General features: G+C 49.9%; 1 protein-coding gene across 3 annotated transcripts in view; it reads left to right on the top strand.

Annotated features, from left to right (window-relative positions):
• The window catches only part of NOS1 (nitric oxide synthase 1), a 181,940-nt gene that overhangs the window by 125,527 nt on the left and 34,206 nt on the right, over window positions 1-22,207 (top strand). For all 3 annotated transcript variants that reach the window (XM_086681787.1, XM_086681788.1, XM_025933618.2), the window contains exons 4-13: window positions 2,150-2,278; window positions 4,032-4,177; window positions 6,147-6,309; window positions 7,534-7,625; window positions 10,814-10,955; window positions 12,939-13,078; window positions 15,189-15,363; window positions 18,877-18,978; window positions 20,922-21,116; window positions 21,553-21,638. In XM_086681787.1, the coding sequence (XP_086537913.1) occupies window positions 2,150-2,278; window positions 4,032-4,177; window positions 6,147-6,309; window positions 7,534-7,625; window positions 10,814-10,955; window positions 12,939-13,078; window positions 15,189-15,363; window positions 18,877-18,978; window positions 20,922-21,116; window positions 21,553-21,638 (1,370 nt within the window). The remainder of the gene's footprint in view (window positions 1-2,149; window positions 2,279-4,031; window positions 4,178-6,146; window positions 6,310-7,533; window positions 7,626-10,813; window positions 10,956-12,938; window positions 13,079-15,188; window positions 15,364-18,876; window positions 18,979-20,921; window positions 21,117-21,552; window positions 21,639-22,207) is intronic.

Genomic DNA, 22,207 nt, shown 5'->3' with positions numbered 1-22,207 from the left:
GATGACCGGATCTGGCCACAGCAGGGAGGTGTGGAAGATGAGGAGTCATGGCACCTTCCATTTGTTCTCTGCTAACTCTTGCATGGTTCTGGAGAGGTCTTTAGCATGCTGTTCACCTACCCTCTGGGCCCCAGATTCCAACATGGCGGCACAGACGCTTTAGCACAGAGCTTCTCTATTCTGCTGGCCAGAAAGGTGGCTGTGGTATGCCTCTCACCTCAGGACCTTTGCGTAAGCTGTTCCTTCTGCCCACAAGACCTTGCTCTTCTCTCTCTGCCGGATTAATACCTACTTGTCCTGCAGGTCTCTACCTAGAAGCCAAATGCTCTGGGTTAGGTGCCCCTTCTGTGGGCTTCCACAGTGCCCTGTACACAACCAACTTCTCACATTAGGGCAGCCATTGCACCTGGTTTTAATGACTCGTAAACTGTCATCCGTCCCCTGACCCCCATCTTGCACAATGAACTCCATGAGGGCAGAGATCACATCTGTCTAGTTTGTCACTGTAGGCCTGGCCCTTGCTACCTTGCTTGGAACATAGGAGATACTCAATAAACACATGTTGAATGAATGAATGAATGAATGATGCATAATGGCCAAGAGGCAGGAGAGTCAGCAGTTCAGGACATGGTTTGAAAGACAGACTGCTAGGATTTGACTCCTGGTTCCAGTTTACTAACTTTGTGACCTTGGACGACTTAGTTAACCTCTCTGTGTGCCGCAGTTTCCTCATCTGTAAAATGGGCATAAGATTTTGCTTGGCACATAGTGAGTGCTTATTGAATGCCAGTTTCCAGTAGCAGTCCTTCAGTGTGCTCCGTGATTTCTTTCCCGGACTTCGTCCAGTTCATTGGAATTCACAGCTTCCTCACCATCCTGAGCCCCTCAAGCTGATGAGATGACGATTCGGCCTCCTTTCTGACTTCATCTCCTTGAACTAACCGTACTCACACACTCCAGCCACACTGGCCTCCTCACTGGCCCTTTGAACTTAACAAGCTCATCTGTACCTCAGGGCCTTTGCACTTGCCTTTCTCTCCTCCACTTAGTCATCAATATATACCCTTACAACCAACTGATATTCTATCATTTAGGTGTTGGTTTACTTATAATTTATCCCCGTTTCTCTGACAGTAATGTCCCAGAAGGGCGAGGGCACTCTCTGTCTTGCTCATTACAGTGTCCCCAGTGCCTAACAGTGTCTAGCCCATAATAGGTCCTCAATAAATACTAGTTGAGCGTGAGCATGCCCTGACACAAGGTCACTACCCACTGCTCCGATCTTTGGTATGAATGACACTCCACATTGGCTTGTCTTCTCCCTTCTCTCACTCAGCTGTCATGTCAAGGTGTGCCTGCTGCCTCTCCCTGACAGCCGCTGACTGACTGATGCTTGTCTGGTGCAAAAGCAGGAAGACAGTTCCTCAGAAACACCCAAGACAGAATGTGATCCTTAGTAATGCGGTCTCAAGCGGATGGGCCACGATGGTCAGCCCAGGACTTATCCCCCACCACCTACTGGGCAATTTGTTTATAGAAGTGAAGACAAATGGGGGACTGAAGGTGCTCAAGACAGAGGAGCAGTCAGTGCAAAGGCCCTGAGGCAGGAACGCACTGGGCATTTTTGAGAGGCAGAAACCTGAAGTTTGGGGAAATATTCATGCTTCAAAACTATCCAATTAAATCTTTTCTGTTTCCCCGGTACTCGCGGAAATAGTGAGTTTGGGCTGTAGCAGGAAAGCCCGGAAATCCAAGTAACCTGACCGAGCTTCGGGTGTGATTCCTCAGGCCTGAAAGCCAGTACCGTTCAGAGAGGCTGATGGTGTCCCTTGCTCATTTGCTCATTCAACAAACATTCATTGAGTCCCTGGTGTATGCTAAGACCTGTGTTAGACACCAGAGAGACCACCTTTGAGTTCCTGACCCCTCTCCCCAGAACGGAGCCCAAAAGGCTTTTCCATGGTGCCTCCTTCTTCATAGGCAGAGGGACCAGGTTCCCAGCCACCTTGCACGTGTCACCCCGGGAGAATCGAGTCCTCTCTCTGCAGACCCTTGGTAACTCTGGCAGATTCCAGGAAGAATCCCAGAGGACAGTTTTCGAGTGCCCCCCGAGCCCTGTCTCATGTTCCACCTCCAATCTCTCCTCCAGCCCCCTGCCTCGGGAAAACAGTCTCCTACAAAGAACGGCAGCCCCTCCAAGTGCCCCCGCTTCCTCAAGGTCAAGAACTGGGAGACTGACGTGGTCCTCACTGACACCCTTCACCTTAAGAGCACACTGGTGAGTACCCCAGCAGGGCGTGGCCCAGCCTCACAATTAACCACATTTGGCATTGGCTAAGCCTTTGTTGTGGGGACCGCCCCGTGCACTGTAGGACGTTTAGCATCACCCCTGACCTGTACACGTGAGATGTCAGTAGCCCCCCTGAAGTTGTGACCGCACCAAAAATGTCTCGAGATATTACTTACTGTCCCCTGGGTGGGAAGTCCCCTCCCATTTGAGAATCACTGGCAGATACTTACTCACTCATGGAAACACTTTCTTTTTTAATTTTTTTAATGTTTTTATTTATTTTCGAGAAAGAGAGAGAGACAAGGTGCGAGAGAGACAAGGTGTGAGAGACAAGGCGGGGCAGAGAGAGAGGGAGACACAGAATATGAAGTAGGCTCCAGGCTGTGAGCTGTCAGCATGGAGCCTGACGTGGGGCTCGAACTCATGAATCACAAAATCATGACCTGATCCAAAGTTGGACACTTAACCAACTGAGCCACCCAGCTGCCCTAGAAATACTTTGTATTTGTGTACCTTGAACCTGAAAGAATTCAAGAAGAATTTCTGCTTCTGAACGCATTTTCTTCATCTCTCACAGTCTGACCGCTGATGGAGCCTTGAGCAAGCCCTTCCTTTGCTTTCATCGTGTTTCTGCTAAACTTTTATATCATTTTTTTAACATTTTATTGTATTTTTTAAGAGACAGAGGGGCACAGAGCACAAGCAGGGGAGGGGCAGAGAGAGAGGGAGACACAGAATTCAAAGCAGGCTCCAGGCTCTAGGCTGTCAGCACAGAGCCCAATGCGGGGCTTGAACTTATGAACTGTGAGATCCTGACCTGAGCCGAAGTCGGACGCTTAACTGACTGAGCCACCCAGGTGCCCCTATCATATTTTTAACAGTCAGCAAATCACCATATTGCTTTACATTTTTGTTGAAATTGAGCTTCTTAGAAGAACATTGTATCAGTGAGTTATAGCCGTGTAACAAATTTCCCTGACACGCAGTGGCTTGAAACAGCCACCACTCATTTTTCAAAAGTCCACGGACTGCCTCGGTGGTCCTGCTGGTCTCAGTTGATCTCAAGCATCTGCAGTCATCTGAGGGGTCAGCTCTGGGTGGGCTGGCTAGGATGGCCTTGGCCATGATCACTCACTTGTTTCATGTGGTTTCTCTCATCCTCCAGCAAGCTAGCGTGGCCTGGTTCCCGTGGTGGTTGCGAGGTTTTCAGAGGAAATGAGCAAAAGCATGCTTGATCTCTTGAGGCCTAGTCATGGGATGGGCACAGTATCACCTCTGCCATTTTCTATTGGCCAAAACCAGCTCACATTCAAGGGGAGAGGGGAGAGGTTCCGCTTCTCAATGACAGTTGCTGCAAAGTCACATTGCAAAGGGTGCGGATGCAGGGAAGGGAGGCATTGGGACGGCCTTTTTTGCAGTCAATGTGCCATAGACGTGTTCAGCCATATTAGTTCTTCCTTGATGAACACGGGCTCAGAAAATACTCGAGGATTCGATAGGAATGAGTCTGATTCCCAGGGAGTGCCAGTCAGAAAGCCCCTCTTCCCCTCATTGGGTAGAGCAAACACTTTGGGGACCTTCAAATGCTGCCCATCATTCCTTACCATGCCTGATGACCACACCCTACAATGACTTGAAGCTGAATTAAAGGCCAAGTCAACTCCACCACAAAGGTCAGATCCATGGCCCCAGCCCCCCACATGCCTCCAAGTGGTAGCCCAAATCTCTCTTTTCCCTCCAGGAAATGGGCTGCACCGAGCACATCTGTATGGGCTCCATCATGCTCCCCTCTCAGCAGATACGACGGCCTGAAGACGTCCGCACAAAAGAACAGCTCTTCCCTCTCGCCAAAGAGTTCATTGACCAGTACTACTCATCAATTAAAAGGCAAGTGTATGTTGACTCCGGGGACCCAGGGCGAGTTCCTGAGTACCAGGGACAAAGACTTCGGCTCCAACAATGCGGACAGTTGAACCAACAGTAGGGGCTCCGCCCACCATACACACACAGGTTGAAAACTAGCGGCCCAAGGGCCAAATCTGGCCCCCAGAAAGGTCTTTGTCTGGCCTGCAAAGTGTTGCTTCAATTTGAAATATTTCAAGCAACTCCATGCCTAGGTATACGTGCCCGAAAGAAACTCTCACACGTGTTCGCCAGAAGGTATGCGTAAAAATGTGCACCGAAACATTTTTATAATAGGGGAAAAAATTAAAAAGAGAGAGCCAACCAGAAACCACCTCGACTCCCTCAATGGGAGGATGCATGGGTAAGTGATGGTATTTTCTGAGTCAGGGAATATTACACAGCTGTAAAAAGGTGAACGAGTTAGCGCTCGGCACATTTGTGGGAATGAAGCTCGCAAACAAACTGTGCAAAAGGAAGAAAGGATAAGTTTGTGCAAGAATGCATTCAGGGTAGCATCATTTATGTAAGCTTTTTAAACATACAGAACAATATTGCATGTGATTTAGGGAATATATACACGTGTGACAAACATATGAAGAAAAGCGTGAGACACTTCCAGGAAGAAAGTGGGTTATGATGGGAAAATAGTCCCCAAGGAATTATAAAATCATTTCTCTTCTATTATTTTTTTAAGTTTTATTTATTTACATACTCTCTCCACCCACCATGGGGCTCAAACTCACAGCCCCGAGATTAAAAGTCATACGCTCCTCTGACTGAACCAGCCACGCGCCCCTCATTTATTATTTCTTGGGCTTGAGTATTCATCATATTGTTTTTGATACCTTTTTGTAAGCGCCAAATTTTTTACAATAATTTTTTCAGCTTTCTAAACTTGAATTCCTTGTCATCATTTAAAAATTAGGAGAGTCCCCTTTACAAATCAGATTTCCAGGGGTGCCTGGCTGGCTGAGTCAGTGGAGAGAGTGACTCTTAATCTTGGGGTTGTGAGTTCGAGCCCCGTATTGGGTGGAGAGATTACTTTAAAATAAAAACCTTTAAAAATAAATAAATAAAGGGGCACCTGGGTGGCTCAGTCGGTTAAGCGTCTGACTTTGGCTCAGGTCATGATCTCACAGTTTGGGAGTTCAAGCCCCACGTGGGTCTCTGTGCTGACAGCTCAGAGCCTGGAGCCTGCTTCGGATTCTGTGTCTCCCTCTCTCTCTGCCCCTCCCCTGCTCGTGCTCTGTTTCTCTCTGTCTCAAAAATAAAAAAATAAACACTATATATATATATATATATATAAAATAAAAATCCGATACCCGGTTTCTCTTGAAAGGAGACCTTTGGTTTTATTTGTTTGTTTGTTTGTTTGTTTGTTTTTAATTTTTTTTTCAACGTTTATTTATTTTTGGGACAGAGAGAGACAGAGCATGAAGGGGGGAGGGGCAGAGAGAGAGGGAGGCACAGAATCAGAAACAGGCTCCAGGCTCTGAGTCATCAGCCCAGAGCCTGACGCGGGACTCGAACTTACGGACCGCGAGATCGTGACCTGGCTGAAGTCAGACGCTTAACCGACTGCGCCACCCAGGCGCCCCTGTTTTGTTTTTTTTTTAATCAAATTTTAATCAAATTTGTTTGTTTGTTTGTTTAGAATAGAATTTAGTGATTCATCACTTACATATAACACCCAGTGCTCGTCCCATGAAAGGAGGCCTTTGAGCCAGACACGGGCTCGCCTGTTGGCCACAGTCTCCACCCAGCCAGTTTAGTCCCTGCTGGGCCTTTGTGGACATTGGAGTTTGCAGTTTGCTTATGCTTGAACTACTGTCTCCACATATGGACCCAGACTCGCCGCAGCTTCTGGCCTCCCGGAATGGCTCACTCCTTCCACTGACCCGTAACTCGGGAGCAGAGGTGACACCCCCATGTCCCTTCCCTCCTCGCTCAGGTTTGGCTCCAAAGCCCACACGGAGAGGCTGGAAGAGGTGAACAAAGAGATCGAAACCACCGGCACCTACCAGCTCAAAGACACGGAGCTCATCTACGGGGCCAAGCATGCGTGGCGGAACGCCTCCCGCTGCGTGGGCAGGATCCAGTGGTCCAAGCTGCAGGTAGGCGGTGAGGCTCTTCGGTGGGTGGGGAGGGAGGGAGGGATGGAGCTGTACCAAGGGTCTGCTCTCGCCAAGGCCACCTGGAGGGTATGGCGAAGTCCCAGATGGTAGGCGTGGGGTCCCAGATTCTCGGATCGGGACTCAGTCTGCTTCATAGTCGTGTCTCACTTAGCCGACATGCTGGGGATTTTTTTAATGTTCACTTATTTTTATTTTGAGAGAGAGTATGAGTGGGGGAGGGGCAGAGAGAGAGGGAGAGAGCAGGCTCTCTGTCCCAAGCAGGCTCTACACTGTTAGCACATGGAGCCCCCTGCGGGGCTCGATCTCACGAACCGAACCGTGAGATCGTGCCCTGAGCCGAAATCAAGAGTCAGACGCTCAACCGACTGAGCCACCCAGGTGCCCCAGCACGGTTTTTTTTTTTTAAAAAAAGCAACTTGTGGGGCGCCTGGGTGGCTCAGTCGGTTGGGCGTCCGACTTCGGCTCGGGTCATGATCTTGCGGTCCGTGAGTTCGAGCCCCGCGTCGGGCTCTGTGCTGACAGCTCAGAGCCTGGAGCCTGTTTCCGATTCTGTGTCTCCCTCTCTCTCTGACCCTCCCCTGTTCATGCTCTGTCTCTCTCTGTCTCAAAAATAAACGTTAAAAAATTAAAAAAAAAAAAAAAAGCAACTTGCTCGTCTCTTGGTAAGGCTTATGCTCTCCAGTTTACCACAGACCCCACCACTCTCTTTTGTATTCCACCTACTCTCTGCGTATTTATATTATCCACCTACTCCCTGACAGCATTAGATTCTGTGTCCCCTGATACGATTTCTGCCCCCCTGGGGAATAGTTTGAAGTCAGACGTAGAATAGTTATCAAGGTCAGCGGGGTTCTGTTTGATTTTTCTTTGTTTTGTTTTGTTTTGAAATCCCTCTCCCTAGTAACCTAGCAGGAAATACATGCAGCCCACTCAGGTCTCCCCTTTGCTCATCACCCCTTAACCACGTTCATGTACACACCAGGCCTGCCTTCAGGGGATTCTTCCTGGTTTGACTGACCGTGGTTATTAGGATGGGAAAAAGAAACCTTAAAACCCAGCCCTGATCACATTAGGGGAGTGCTCCCTACTCTGGCGGGACAGCAGGTGGCACGGGCTCCGGGTTCTCGTCCCGTGGGAAGGCTGCGCCGGGGGAGCCGGGGAGGGAAGGAGGAGGCGCCCGTTCTCACCGTGCATCCTTCGCAGGTGTTCGATGCCCGCGACTGCACCACGGCTCACGGGATGTTCAACTACATCTGCAACCACATCAAGTATGCTACCAACAAAGGGAACCTCAGGTGAGCCCGCCAGCCCCGGGGAGGGGGGTCTGATGTCCCCAAAGCGTCGACCCTTGGGTGTGGAGTTGGCTCACCGGCCGAGGATATGCTCTCCCTCTCCTCTCGGGGAGACGTCCCAAGCCGCGAGAGGGGGCCTGGCTTCTTGTCCCACCAGCTGTGCCCTGTCTCTTCCGGGAGACACAGACTCTTGCGTGGCTTGCAGAGCTACGGCAACCCAAATCACGTTCAACCCTCACAGTTCAGTATCACCTGTGGAGGGGGCAGGAAGGGGTGTTTCCCTTTCCAGGACTCGGAAAGTCCCATTGCCAATAGTGACCTGCTTTTACCAGCTCTCGGTCTTTTGCCTGCATTTCAAAGACAGTTTCTCTTCCTGCCGCTGGGGGCACTGTTCCTTCAGGTTCGGCCAAGCCAAGCCACACCTTGGGTTCCTCTTGCCCCAAAGAACAAAGCCCCAGGGAGGAAGCGAAGGCAGGGAGGCACCATGTGAGCTGGTGGCTTCCACACTGGCAAGTTGCAGCTGGAAGGCGACAGCTGGGGCCCCGCAGCCCGACGGTTAGCCTTGTTAATCCCGTGCAATCAGTCCTTGTCCCAGCTGCTGAGGACCAGCCCCACGGTGGGGCCACGTGGGCCACTGCAGGGATATTCCCACAAGCCCCAGGCTGCACTGCGTCACCCCCATAGTGGCTTGTTTGTATGAAGCACGGGTTTTCCTGGATGTGTCCCTTCCTTGAGAAGGAAACAGTGTCCCAGCTGAGCCTACCAGTAGGAAAAGGGCCTGTAATATAAGCCCAGAGCCTGCTCGGGGAATTAGTATTTAGATCTTTTCCTGAAAGACCTCACCCCCTAGAGAACATCTTCTTGAGATCTTCTATTTAAGAAATATTCAGGTGATTCCTTTTTTTTTTTACACTTTTTTAAAAAATTTTATTTGAGAGAAAGAGAGAGAGAGAGAGAGAGAGAGAGAGAGAGAATCCCAAGCAGACTCCATTCTCAGCATGGAGTCTGATGAAGGGCTCAATCCAACAACCACGAAACAATGACCTGAGCCGAAATCAAGAGTCAGACACTCAACTGACTGAGCGATCCAGGCACCCCATTTTTTTTCACAAGTTTTTAAAAATGTTTTCGGTATTTATTTTTGAGAGTGAGAGAGAGAATGAATCTACGAGGCGAGGGAGGGGCAGAGAGAGAGGGAGACAGAGGATCTCTGCACTGACTTCCCGAGAGCCCCCACGCGGGGCTCAAACACATGAACCACAAGATCATGACCTGAGCCAAAGTCAGACGCTTAACCGATGGAGCCACCCCAGGTGCCCCCACAAGTTTTAAACCACAAATCTGGACGGAAGAGGGTCTTAAGGGAATGTGTACCATCTATAGAAATTATCAAAACATAACAGAGGAAGGCAGGCAAGGGAGAAGAAGGGAGGGAAAGAGGGATGTAATTTAAACGGAGCAGGCATTCGATCTGTCGTTCGGTGAAATAATGTTCAGGAGGCATAAGTGTGTTCTATTTCTTCCGTTGGTCTCAGTTCCCGCACATAGAGTAAGCATTCCACACGCTGTGTGTGAGTCTGGTGTTTCTGAACATGCTTTTTAAATACATATATTACACAAACACCCTGTATTTGGTGCTCAACCAAAGAAACGGCAATGTGTTTTGCTGCTGGAGGGAACACTGACCGTTTGACTCGTTCTGTGTTCATCTCCAATATGGTGCCTTTGCTACAAGATTGTTAAGAGCCCTGTTGGCCCTATACGACGTCTACCTTCAGCCCCCGTTGTAGACTCAGCCCCAGGTACAGCGTCCCATCCGTGCAGCATTAAATGCAATACTGTAATGTGCACACGGCAAGACCTACATGGGCTCAGAAGGAAGGTAGTCCTGGGAACAGACGAGACAGGAGATGCTTTGTGGACGAGGTGAATCTGACTCTGGCCTTGAACTTGGGTACATGACAGCAGAGATGGATTCCAGCCAAGATGGGTAGCAGAGCAAAGTTCCAGGGGCAGGGTGTGTACAGAAGGTCTGCAAGCAATGGGTTGGACCTACCATGTGACCCTCATGTTGACCCGAGCCAGGGTAGTGTCTCCCATAGCCTGGGATTGAGTCCCCTGATGAGACTGTTGAGCCGGGATGGCAGGAACTCCTGGGATGAAATAACATTGAAATCACGTTGTAAAGAAGTCATTCTCCTTTCAGTTGCTTTCAGTCCTTCTGATGATCCCCAAATCCCAGTTTGATGATGAGACATCATTAACACCTAACACTCCCGATCTCCCCTTAGGGGAGCCAGCTGGGCGCCAACTCGGTGCCTTCCACAAATGACAACTCTTCCTGCAACATAATAACAGTGTATGGTCTCACAGTTGCCACTTTAGGTAGGTGAGGCCAGTGGCGATCTCCAGTTTTCCTTTAGAGTAAATGAATGTGAGTACAAGGGAAGTTGATTTCTTCTTAGTCCTATGTCTGTAGACTTTGGTATGGTACAGGGAGGGGTGGGGGTGGGGCAAGCAGGGGAGAAGTAAGGATGGCGGTAAGAGCAAGAGTGGAAGTTGGGGGGCACCTGGGTGGCTCAGTCGGTTAAGCGTCCAACTTCGGCTCAGGTCATGATCTCGCAGTTCGTGGGTTCGAGCCCCGCGTCGGGCTCTGTGCTGACAGCTCAGAGCCTGGAGCCTGCTTTTGATTCTATGTCTCCCTCTCTCTCTGTTCCTCCCCTACTCTCTCTCTCTCTCTCTCTCTCTCTCTCTCTCTCTCTCTCAAAAATAAATAGAGATTTAAAAAAAATTTTTTTAAAAAGAGTGGAATTTGGAATCAGTGGTATTCACTCTTTGTGGGGAAAGAGGGCCCCCCGTTGTTTCCCTGGAGCTTACCGGCTGCCCAAGAACTCCTGGAAAGCTGGCCCAGGTCAAGGGTGTTTCAGAGTCTCCAGTTAGAGCAGCATTCTCCACTCTTAAGCGAGCTAGCGTGGGACCTCCCATATTCCACCCTTCCTCAGACCCATGGTCCAGTGGAGGGACAGGGCACGGTCCCTCCCTTGCAACAGCGGCTCCGTGGGCCCTTGGGGACCTTGGCACAGAGGTGATCCACCCTGAGCCTCTGTTGGTGGCCTGGATGGCGCCCTTTGCAGTACGCCCACAAGGTGCCGGCCCTGCCCCGATACCACGTCTCCCTCTCTCCACCACAGATCCGCCATCACCATATTCCCCCAGAGGACGGACGGCAAGCACGATTTCCGAGTCTGGAACTCTCAGCTCATCCGCTATGCCGGCTACAAGCAGCCTGATGGCTCCATCCTGGGGGACCCAGCCAATGTGGAATTCACAGAGGTGTGTGCCTCCCACCCCGCCCCGTCCCCCAAACTGCCTTCAATAGGCTTTTCTTCGTTTTCTGTTATCATCATAGGGAAAGCAGCCAGTGGGGTACCGTTTACTCCTCTGCAGACCTCCTGCTCCTTCGGGCGGCCCCCAGTCCAGCTGGATCCCTTACAGCTGGTCATTTGGTCGTTTCCATCCATTACCTCACCCGACCCTCATGATAGGAGCTGTTGTCACCACCACCTCCCCATTCGGTGGCGACGCAGACGGGTAGCACAGGTTAGCCACGGTAGCTTCCGGCGTCTGTGCCCAAGGGAGACGCCACGGGCAGACCCCTGCCTAGAATGATCTCAGGCACACAGCCCGGCACCCCTTTTCCTGATCGCTCGCTCATCCCTGGCCGAGGGTCTTCTCTGTTCTTTCCTCAAACGCCACCCCGGGACCTTCTTCAGGACTGAGCTGGCCAGACCAAGCCCCGCTCCACTCCCTGGCTGGCGACTTCATTTGCATGCGGCTTTTCTTATTAAAATGTTATTACCGAGGAGAAGGGGCTGTAACCAGGGCGACCAGGAGTTGCACCTGTGCGGGTTTAGACTCAGCCAGACTCGCGGCTCCACTTGGCTGAGCGCTAACTGCATAGTTGGCTGACCTTGTCTTCATGGCCACCAGAACATAAATGCCACAGCCCCTTCCTTCCCTTCTGTCTCCAGAAACCTCGCTGACTGCACATGTTTGCCTAAGCCCCTGATTTCGAGCTTCCTCTTTCTACTAACACAGCAGAAAGAATCACCCCAAACATAACCGCATGACCGTATCTTTCGAAACCCTCTCACTCTGCCCTGGCCAGCGTGGCAGCCGCTGGCCACATGTGGCTAGTGAGCCCTGGAAGTGTGGTGAGTCCAAATGGAGGTGCGTCCTAAGTGCAAACCACACACCGGGTCTCAAAGACTGAGAACAAAACAGAGAGTAGGAACCACCTCATTAATAATTTTTATCTCAGTTACCTATTGAAATAATATTGTAGATAACAGTAGGCTAATCTATTATAGTTATTAATAGTTAATACACCTATTGAGTTAATAAATATATTAAACTTTATGTTAATGTTAAATATCTTTATTATGGTAATATTAATAACGTATTTAATCATTTATCATTAACAAATTAATGATGATGAATACACTTAATTGTATGTTACACAGTATATATTTGACACATTTGTTGGACGAATATATTTCATATTTAACTTTAATGTCAAATATATTCATATATGGATAGCAATACTTTAATTCAATATTAATAAGTTGATATTATTAATCTAATAAATATTATAATTATGATGATTAGTAACTAATAATCAAATAGTGTTGAAACTTTGAAATTGTTGAAATATTATTAAGATGAATATACTATTTAAATTATTTCACCTGATTTCTGTTTGGACTTTTGTTTACTTTTTCTAATGTGGCTACTAGAAGAATGTGTTAATTCCCTATGTGGCTTGCTTTATATTTTGATTGGACAGCTGCTCTAACAGATGCATTTATGCACAAATTCTGATCATTCTGCCCTCCTCAAATATGATAGGCTTTCTTTATCTCTCAGGGTGCTCAATGCAAACAGTTCCAGAGTGAGTTTCCGAGTTTCCGTAGGACATGCCAGACCCTGTGCTCGAGGGCGTTACAGACACAACAATCAGATTCAGCTCTTATCCTCCGGGAGTCCCCGGGCCACAAGAAAAACTCAGAAAACATAACAAAGCACAGTGCAGGAGGACAGATTTGCCTTCTGTCCTGTGGACCGGGAGACGTCACACAGACGTGTGATGTCAGAACTTTGTAGAGGAGATGACGTGGCCCAGAGCCTCCAGAGAAAGGTGCTGTCGGCAGGCTTGCGTTGGGATCTCTGCCCCTCCCCCCCATTGCCATAGCACCTGGAGGGGCTGGGGACGGGTCGGCGGTGGCCGTGGTGTGACCTGGCCATTTCCGGTTGCAGATCTGTGTGCAGCAGGGCTGGAAACCCCCAAGAGGCCGCTTCGATATCCTGCCACTCCTGCTCCAGGCCAACGGCAACGATCCTGAGCTCTTCCAGATCCCCCCAGAGCTGGTGTTGGAAGTGCCCATCAGGCACCCCAGGTAAGAGGGACTGGCATGAGGTGGGTGAGGGTGGGAGGATTCACCCAGTGCCTCCCCCTGGCCCCCTAACCCCCTGACTCTCCCTCCAGCCCAGACAGAGGCTGAAAGGGGGCCTTGGTTCCTTCCTGGGCCTGGGCAGAGCGGGCCTCCCCAGGAATGAGCAAATCCTCCTGGACCAGCCAGGGGGCCACCATCTCTTCTGAATCAGAATCTTGCTCCTCCCCCTGCTCCTGAGCAATCAACCAGAACTTGCCCTTTTTCCAGCCGTATGGGTAGAAAAGCAGAAACACCTTTTGTCTTGTTGTGAGCACTAGAACTGTGTGACCTGATGTGGGTCAAGTCCAAAAGGAATTTGGAGCCAGGAAGGAACTATGAAGGCTGCGCCAGCCGCACCAGCAAAACTCACACTTTGAGGGGCCCCTGGGTGGCTCAGTCGGTTAAGCGTCCGACATCAGCTCAGGTCATGATCTCACGGTTCGTGGGTTCGAGCCCCGCATCGGGCTCTGTGCTGACAGCTCGGAGCCTGGAGCCCGCTTCGGATTCTGTGTCTCCCTCTCTCTCTGCCCCTCCCCCACTCATGCTCTGTTTCTGTCTCTCAAAAATGAATAAATGTTAAAACAAAATTAAAAACAAAACACGCTTTGAGAGTGAAGGAGATCCTTAGTGAGACACTATCCTTGGAGGCAAAATCGAGGGGCAGGGTAAGGGAGGGGTGCCCCAAAGCTCAATAATCAAGATAAATATTATTTTAATGTAATATACTTATCAAAATTAATATCTATATCAAAAATTGGATCCAAATGATCCAAATTTAAATTTTTGTATCTGAAAATTTCAAATAAAGACAGGATCCAGTTCAGGGCTGAGATTCAGGTGAAGCAAGCAAGGTAAGTTATGCATGTGCAAGGTGAGACCCGTCTTTATTTAAATTTGGGATATTTTGTTCACTATGGATTTTTTTTAACATTTATTTATTTTTGAGGGAGAGAAAGACTGTGTGTGAGCAGGGGAGGGGCAGAGAGAGAGGGAGGCACAGAATCCGAAGCAGGCTCCAGGCTCTGAGCCGTCAGCACAGAGCCCAACACGGGGCTCGAACTCACGAGCCATGAGATCATGACCTGAGCCGAAGTCAGACGCCCATCCAACTGAGCCACCCAGGCATCCCTCATGATGGATTTTTTTCCATATAATTTTGATTTTTTGAAAAACGTTGAGTTAATTTAGAATATAATGTGAATAAAAAGTAGCATTAGACTCAATTCCTCGTTTTGTTGGTGCACCCTTAAATTTTGCATCCAGGGCTAGTGCCTTATTTATTTCACCCTAGCCCCAGCCCTGGAGAGGAACCAAGTGTCCTGAGGCTCATGACACTGCCCAATATCTGGGAACTCACCCAGTCTCCCTGGTGAAGCCTGGCCTACATTCATTAATGCATTCACTTACTCATTCGCTCATTCAACACGGTTTATTATTCCTGCTCTGGGCCGGCCATTGTAGCTGACTTCGTTTCTGCCTCCATGACACTTTTGATCTCAAGGAGAAGAATTTGCACATACTGTTACCCAGATAACCACTTAATTCCAATAAAGTGCTGCAAAAGAAATTTTATGATGCCCAGAGGGACAAAGTTGCCCGACCCAATCTAAACTGGGCATCAGAGAAGGGCTTCCAAGAGTAAGCAACATTTTAGCTGACAATTTAAGTCTGGGTAAGGGCTGGACAGACACAGAAGGAAGAGAGAAGAGCCCAGAAGAAGGGACTGCCATGCAAAGGCCCTGAGGTAGGAAGGAATTCGGCAAGACTCCCTTTTCTCCTGGATTAACTTTCAGGGTGGGTTTGGGAGAGAAACAGCAGCCTGGCGCACTGGTTCCCAGGCCTGGATGTTCACCCAAATCACCTGGGAAACATGTTTAAAATGCATATTATCAGATCCAGCCGTGGAGACTGGGATCCCACAGGTCTAAAGCAGAGCCCAGGAGTCCGGTTCTGACACAGCAAGTCCCGGGAGGTTGCTGGCATTTCCGCATCCCCAGACCAAGGCTGTCCTGCCCACATGTCCGCCTGAGAGACTCCTGCCCCATGGTGAGCGGGGCTGTGTCGCTCTCCACAGGTTTGAGTGGTTCAAGGATCTGGGCCTGAAGTGGTATGGCCTCCCCGCTGTGTCCAACATGCTGCTGGAGATTGGCGGCCTGGAGTTCACCGCCTGTCCCTTCAGCGGCTGGTACATGGGCACAGAGATTGGCGTCCGCGACTATTGTGACAACTCTCGATACAACATCCTGGAGGTGAGGTCCCTCCCCCGCCGTCGCGATGGGCCAGCAGAGGGCAGAGGGCGTGGGCCCCACAGTCCTTCCCCACAGCTGAGCTTTGGGGCTTGGAAACGTGGAAACTTCCGCAACCTCGGTGGAGCCCCTGGCAATTCCAGGGCATCCACAGCGTGAACAGTGCATGTCCTGTGGGCTAAACACTGTTCCAGGCACCTTGTGTGTGTGTGCTCAGTTAACCTCCGCACAACCTCCAGGTATGATAACCCCCATTTCGCAGATGAGGACGTTGAGGCCTTTGGGAGGGTTAAAGTGACAAGCTCAAAGTCACACGGTGGCAGAGCTGGGAAATGAACCCCGTCGGGCTTTAAGGTCCAAGTTCATAACCACCCGGCTGCACGGCCTCTTGTTAGAAGGGTTTGAAAACGACCCATGAACCTGGGACATTTCTTGCCTCTTTTCTGAAACACAAGGGAAGGGGGTTGGCAGTGGTTGCCCAGCATCCGCATTTCTGGCTGGAGGATCTGATTCCCTCCTGGCTGAATCATCCTCATCTGCTGAAGGCTGCTGGGGTGGAGTCCGGAGCTCAGATCTGGAGAATGCATCGGGATAGCTGTGGTCTTGCCAGCAGCCGTTGTCCCTAACAACTAACTGTCTGCTATGGTGGGTCTTATTTCGAAAGGAGGCAATGAGAAACAGAAAGGTTAAGCACTGGGCCTATGTCACACAGTAAATAAGGCAAGATTAGAACTCAGAATCAAGGGGCGCCTGGGTGGCTCGGTCGGTTGGGCATCTGACTTCGGCTCAGGTCATGATCTCATGGTTCGTGAATTCGAACCCTGTGTCGGGCTCAGAGCCTGAAGCCTGTTTCGGATTCTGTGTCTCCCTCTGTCTGCCCCTCCCCCACTCACGCTGTGTCTCTCAAAAATGAATACACGTTAAAACGTTTTTTTTAAAGAACTCGGAATCAAGCCTTAATTAGGTTTATGTGGTTAAAATCCACGAGCGTTCATGTGGATGGACCTTGAAGACATTACGCTAAAGTGGGTTAAGTCAGACAGAGACAAATACTATATGATACATACCGCTCATATGTGGAATCTAAAAAAGCCAGACTCATAAAAAAAAAAGAGAATTGAACGCTGGTCACCGGGAGCTGGTGGGGCGGGGGGGGGGGGGTGGGGAGTTAGGGAGGAGGTGTTTAAGAGTACAAACTTGCAGTGTAAAGATAAGTAAATTCTGGAAATCTAAGGCACAGAAGGGTAATTATAATCCACAATCCACTGAATTGCACACTTCAAAGTTGCTAAGAGACTAGATCTTAATTGTTCCCACCACAGAAAAAGAAATAATAATTATGTGACATGACAGAGGTGTTAGCTCGCAGTGGTAATCATATTGCAACACATAAATGTATCAAACCAACACCTCGAATTTGTACCCCTTAAACTCACACAACGTTGTGTGCCAACTGTGTCTCAACGTTTTTTAAAAATTCCATAGGTATTAGCTTGGAAATCGAAGCCCAGGGTCCTCAGCCTTGCCACACACTGGAGTCACCTAGGGAACTTCATTATTGCCACATTCCCACTCACCGGGATTCAGATATCGTTGCTCAAGGATGGGGCCTCGATACCAGCATTTTTCAGAGCTCCCCAGAAGATTCTAGAGGGCAGCCACTGATCTGTACAAACTTCTGGCAGGAAAGGAAGAGACATTTCAGGCAATTTCCATAGATGTGCCTCAAGTCACATTTGGGGATTTTTAAAAATCACATAATCTTTTTTTTTTTTTCCTGCAAATGCGTTCCATTCTTTTAAGCAAAAGAATGCTGTAGGAGTAACAGTCTCAGCATAATGGCTACACATGCTTTCCTCTCTCACAAAATTACTCAAGTTTTTTATGTATTTATGTAAAGCAGCGAATTTCGTTCTTTCTGTGTGTGTGTGTGTGTGTGTGTGTGTGTGTGTGTGTGTGTCACTATCCAAGGACCACAGAGGAACCCAACGCCTCGGCCTCAAAGAATGAATTAATATGAGATCTGCTTTCATGATTCCTGCTTATGTTTTGATTGCAGAGAGTTGTTCCCGAGTAACTCAGATGAGATCCTCTCCCACTCCAGCCCTCCAGGCCCGACGGCTGTTATGTACGAATGTTGAGAGCAGGGCTGGGAAGCAGTTTACCCAGACCTGAGAAACTGTCGTGTGCTAGCCCCGAATGAGACCTGGGCTCCCACAAGTGACTGGAATTGACAGAGCAAGGAACAGCAAGGCTCTAATTAATGAATTTGCTGTTGGGTGTTTCCCACTCCTGACATCAGCTCCTGAGTTGTAACATAAATGTCAGGAGGTTTTTGTTTTGTTTTTTTCCGATAGTTTTGCCAAAGGAGTCGGCCGGCTATGGCGGCAGCTCTCGGGTCCTTGGACGTTATGCGTCTGCCTGGGCTCCGGCTCTGAGGCCAGCTGGCTCTCTGGACCTCTCTGAGCCTCAGTTTCCTCATCTGTTAGATGGAGTCAGACAGGTGTCCGCCTGAGGTCAAAGCGCCCATGATCTGGATCCCAAGTGTGGCTACCCCAGGTGTGGAGCAGGATCAGTGGAAAGCTTTTCCGTCTAGAAGGCAGATGATGTCACTCTCAGACCCACTCTTCTGCTTAAAACCCTCCGAAGACTCTTTCCACGCTACAGTATTGGGAATAAAATCTTGACTCCTGGGCTCATCCCAGATCCTGCATGATCCAGTCCTGCCTTTATCTCCCACCAACTCCCCTGGCTCACTACCCACCCCTCACTACACCAGCCTTCTTTCTGTATCTCAGATGGTGGAAGACTGATTCCACCACAGGGTCTTTGCACATACTGTCCTCTCTGTCTACAACCTTCCTCCGTAGATCTGAAGATGTCTTGCTTCTCATTATTTTGGTCCCACCTGGTATGCCACCTCCACAGTCGGTCCTCCCTGACCATCCTGGCTAAATCTGGCCCCCATATTCCTCTTCATCTCATATCCTTGTCTTATTTTCTCCCTAAATAGTAAATGTCTCCCTCCCCCACTAGAAAGTAAACTCAGAGGGGTGGCTGGGTGGCTCAGTCAAGCGTCCCACTTCAGCTCAGGTCACGATTTCGCAGTTCATGAGTTCGAGTCCCACGTTGGGCTCTGTGCTGCCAGCTCGGAGCCTGGAGCCTGCTTTGGATGCTGTGTCTCCCCCTCTCTCTCTGCCCCTCCTCCACTTACATTCTGTCTGTCTCTCGTTCTCTCTCAAAAATAAACATTAAAAAAGTTCAAATAAAATAAAATAATAAATACATAAAAAAGAAAGAAAGGAAACTCAGAAATAAAAGGGCCATCCACGTCTCTCCAGTTTCCTGCTACCAGTCGGTTCTCCATTAAAAAAAAAAAAAAAAATCTTATGAATGAGTTCATCAGTCCGGCAATGAGTTGACTAATTCGTTAAGAAATTCATCAGTGACCACCAGCTAGCCCTGTCTCTCCACGGGTGCCCTGGCCTGTGAGTCTGTGTTTCCTTCCTCTTCCAGGAAGTGGCCAAGAACATGAACTTGGACATGAGGAAGACGTCCTCCCTGTGGAAGGACCAAGCACTGGTGGAAATCAACATTGCTGTTCTCTACAGCTTCCAGGTAGCACAGCACACACGTCCCGGAGGGGAACTAAAACGCCTCCAAGGTGTAGAGCAAACAGTCGTGAGACCTGGCTCCTGGTGGGGGGGGGGGAGGATGGCACCAACGAGGTCCACTTCCCATCACGTACACCTAATCTCCATTTTGGATCTTGGGTGGGGACCATTGGAGGAAGCGGTAATAGGTGGGGGAGGGGAGCTGTGACCTGTTGCTTATGATCTATGACAGTTGGGCTGGCAGGCCGCCTCCTTTGTGTCCTGCCCACCTCTTCGGGGTTCAGACTATCACACAATAGACACAAGTACTCATCCTCATTAACCAGACACGCACAGGCTTCTCAATGCGTGGCGCTGTGGTAAATGATATTTTGTAGGATGAGTTTAGAATTTATCATCTAAACCATGATACTCGTTTTTAAGTTTAGTTTATTTATTTTGAGAGAGAGAGAGAGAGAGAGCATACATGCAAGCAGGGGAGGGAGAGAGGGAGAGAGAGAGAGAGAAACCCAACGCAGGGCCCAAACTCATGAACCATGAGATCATGATCTGAGCCGTAATCAAGAGTTGGACGCTTAGTTGACTGACCACCCGCGTGCCCCAAACCATAATCCTTTGGAGGGCAAAAGGAAGACACTGCTGATAATAATGCCAGGGTGATGGGCGTAAGCTGGCGTTCTCCTGGGCAAACCTGTCGACTGCAGAGTAGAGCTCACGCTCTGTTAACAGAGCTCAGCTCTATCCTCTGGGGGCTGAGTCTGGGAAGCTAGACCCTCCCAGACACGCACGGAAGGCACACAGAGAACGAACGCGTCACGTCATCGGTGGACACAAATGTGAACTGCAGGCCCCCAGGTCAAGAGCAGGGAGAATGGATACGCTGAGGAATATCCCAGGGAAGAGACAGGCTGAGATGGCCTGAGACGGAAGCAAGCCCCCTCTTCTCTCTCTCGGCCATGGGCGAGTGAGGCCTCGGGAGACGTTGAGGAGGATGGAGTGTGGTTCAGTGGGCTTGAGACAGCAGGGATGTGAGCAGGATGAGTGGCTGAGGACGGGAAGTGGGCAGAGAGGGGAAGCACTGTTTACACACGGTGGGAATCCAGACCGGCCCACCAGAGGGGGCCCCGGGGCCGGTTATCCAGATTTGCAGTCCACCCACCTCTATTGCGATTTCTGCCTCGCGGTGTTAATAAACCCATCCTTGGGGCGCCTGGGTGGCTCAGTCGTTACGGCATCTGACTTCGGCTCAGGTTATGATCTCACGGTTGGTGAGTTCGAGTCCCACATCGGGTGAACACGAGCCCCACTTCAGGTGAGCCCTTCTCTCTCTCTCTCTCTCTCTCTCTCTCTCTTCCCCTCCCCTCCCTCCCTCCCTCCCTCCCTCCCTTCATCCCTCCATCTCTCTCTCTCTTCCTCTGCCCCTTCTGGGATTCTCTCTCTGTCTTCCCCCTTGCTCACTTGCGCCCTTTCTCTCTCTCTCTCTCAAAAACTAAATAAATGGATAATAAACCCATCCTTAATACTTAAAATTCTTTACTTTAAGAGGATTCTGTATCACTGCCATAAATGGAGAGTATCGGTTGCCATAAATAGAAGGTAATTATAATATTAAATTAATCAGCAAATAAGCAGAAGGAAAACAACGCAGAGTTGTCAAATTCTAGCTAAATGCTGCCTGAGGGTCCTCTCTCTTATTTAAAAAAAAAAAAAAAGGGAGGGAGGGAGAAAGGAGAGAGGAAAATTGGCAAGAGAGGTATTAAAAGATGTATTAGCGTCAAAAGGAGACCCTTCCCTGGATGTGAGTGAGAGAGAGATGCAGAGAATCAGCTCACGAGGCCTCGCAGCATCTCCAGGACCACCCTTTGGGAAGCGCTCCCCGTGGAGAAGGGAGTCCCGGCAATACCCCAGCTCCTCTCCCGCCTGACTGTGCCCCCTCTCCTCCCGCAGAGTGACAAAGTGACCATCGTTGACCACCACTCTGCCACCGAGTCCTTCATCAAGCACATGGAGAATGAATACCGCTGCCGGGGGGGCTGCCCCGCCGACTGGGTGTGGATTGTGCCCCCCATGTCTGGCAGTGTCACCCCTGTCTTCCACCAGGAGATGCTCAACTACCGACTCACCCCGTCCTTCGAATACCAGGTCCCGCCCCTTCCGGCCTCTTTTGTGCTAAGTCTCCAATACCTGGTATATGCATGTTTGGCTCCAAGCATGTCTCAACTCAGACTTCCTCTGCGGACGCCCAAGTGCTCCATAGTCCACGTGGCTAGCGGCTCCCATATTGGACAGCGCGGCCCTAGCCAGAACACTAATGGAGACAAAGGGAGTGGTCAGGGGTCCCCAGGAGAGGGCTTCAGAGGGACCAAGGGCTGAGTGAGAAGGTCTAGCAGGACAACACAGGCAGACTGGACCGGCCACTCGGGGCAAGGACCGCTGTGGTCACCGCCAGCAGATCTCCTCCCTTCAGGGGCTGAGGGTTGGGCATAGCTGGGCAGCCACAAGTACCCAGGGAGTCCCGAGCCTCTCCCAAGAGGAGACAGATTCACTCACTGCAGTGACCATCGTCCTCTCTTCCCAGCCTGAGCCTTGGAACACCCACGTCTGGAAGGGCACCAATGGAACCCCCACAAAGCGGCGAGCCATCGGCTTCAAGAAGCTGGCAGAGTAAGTCTCCTGGAAATAGGTGGGGACTGGAGGTGCCTCCAAACTCGGAGAGCGCCAGAGAAGGAGGCTGGGCAGATGCCTATGCCTCTGACCTCTTGTGCGATGTGAGTTCTCCATTTTCTCTGACCACCTCGTGCCTTCTGTGCCTGAGGGCCTGAGATATGGATGTTGGGCCAACCTTTTTTCCTTCCCAACCTCACTTTCCTCACCTCTGTTTCCTAAATTCTTGTCTTGGAGGCAATGGTGTTTTGATAAACCAGCTGTTCTAATAATAATAATAACAACAACAACAACAGATGTGTAACATTTGTCCATTTCCAGGGTGTAAATACTACCCCCATGGCCAATTTCAAGCTGCTAACAGAAAGTCACTGAACCCAGAGGAGGGAGGAGCTGGTACAAGCCAACCCGGGAGGGCTCTCTCTCACTCAGGGCTGAACTGTAACATCGCTCCTTCAGTCGTTCATTCATTCATTTGGCCAACAAGTGAATACCGAGTGCCTGTTCTGTGCCAGGCACTGTGCTAGGCTCCAGCAATGCCTGATCAGCCAGTTAAATGATGTTCTTGT

Source organism: Puma concolor, chromosome D3 (assembly GCF_028749965.1).
Source record: "Puma concolor isolate L17-30 chromosome D3, mPumCon1.1.hap2, whole genome shotgun sequence".
Taxonomy (NCBI): Eukaryota; Metazoa; Chordata; class Mammalia; order Carnivora; family Felidae; genus Puma; species Puma concolor.
Note: the sequence above shows the minus strand (reverse complement) of the source record. Positions and strands in the feature narration are given on the sequence as shown.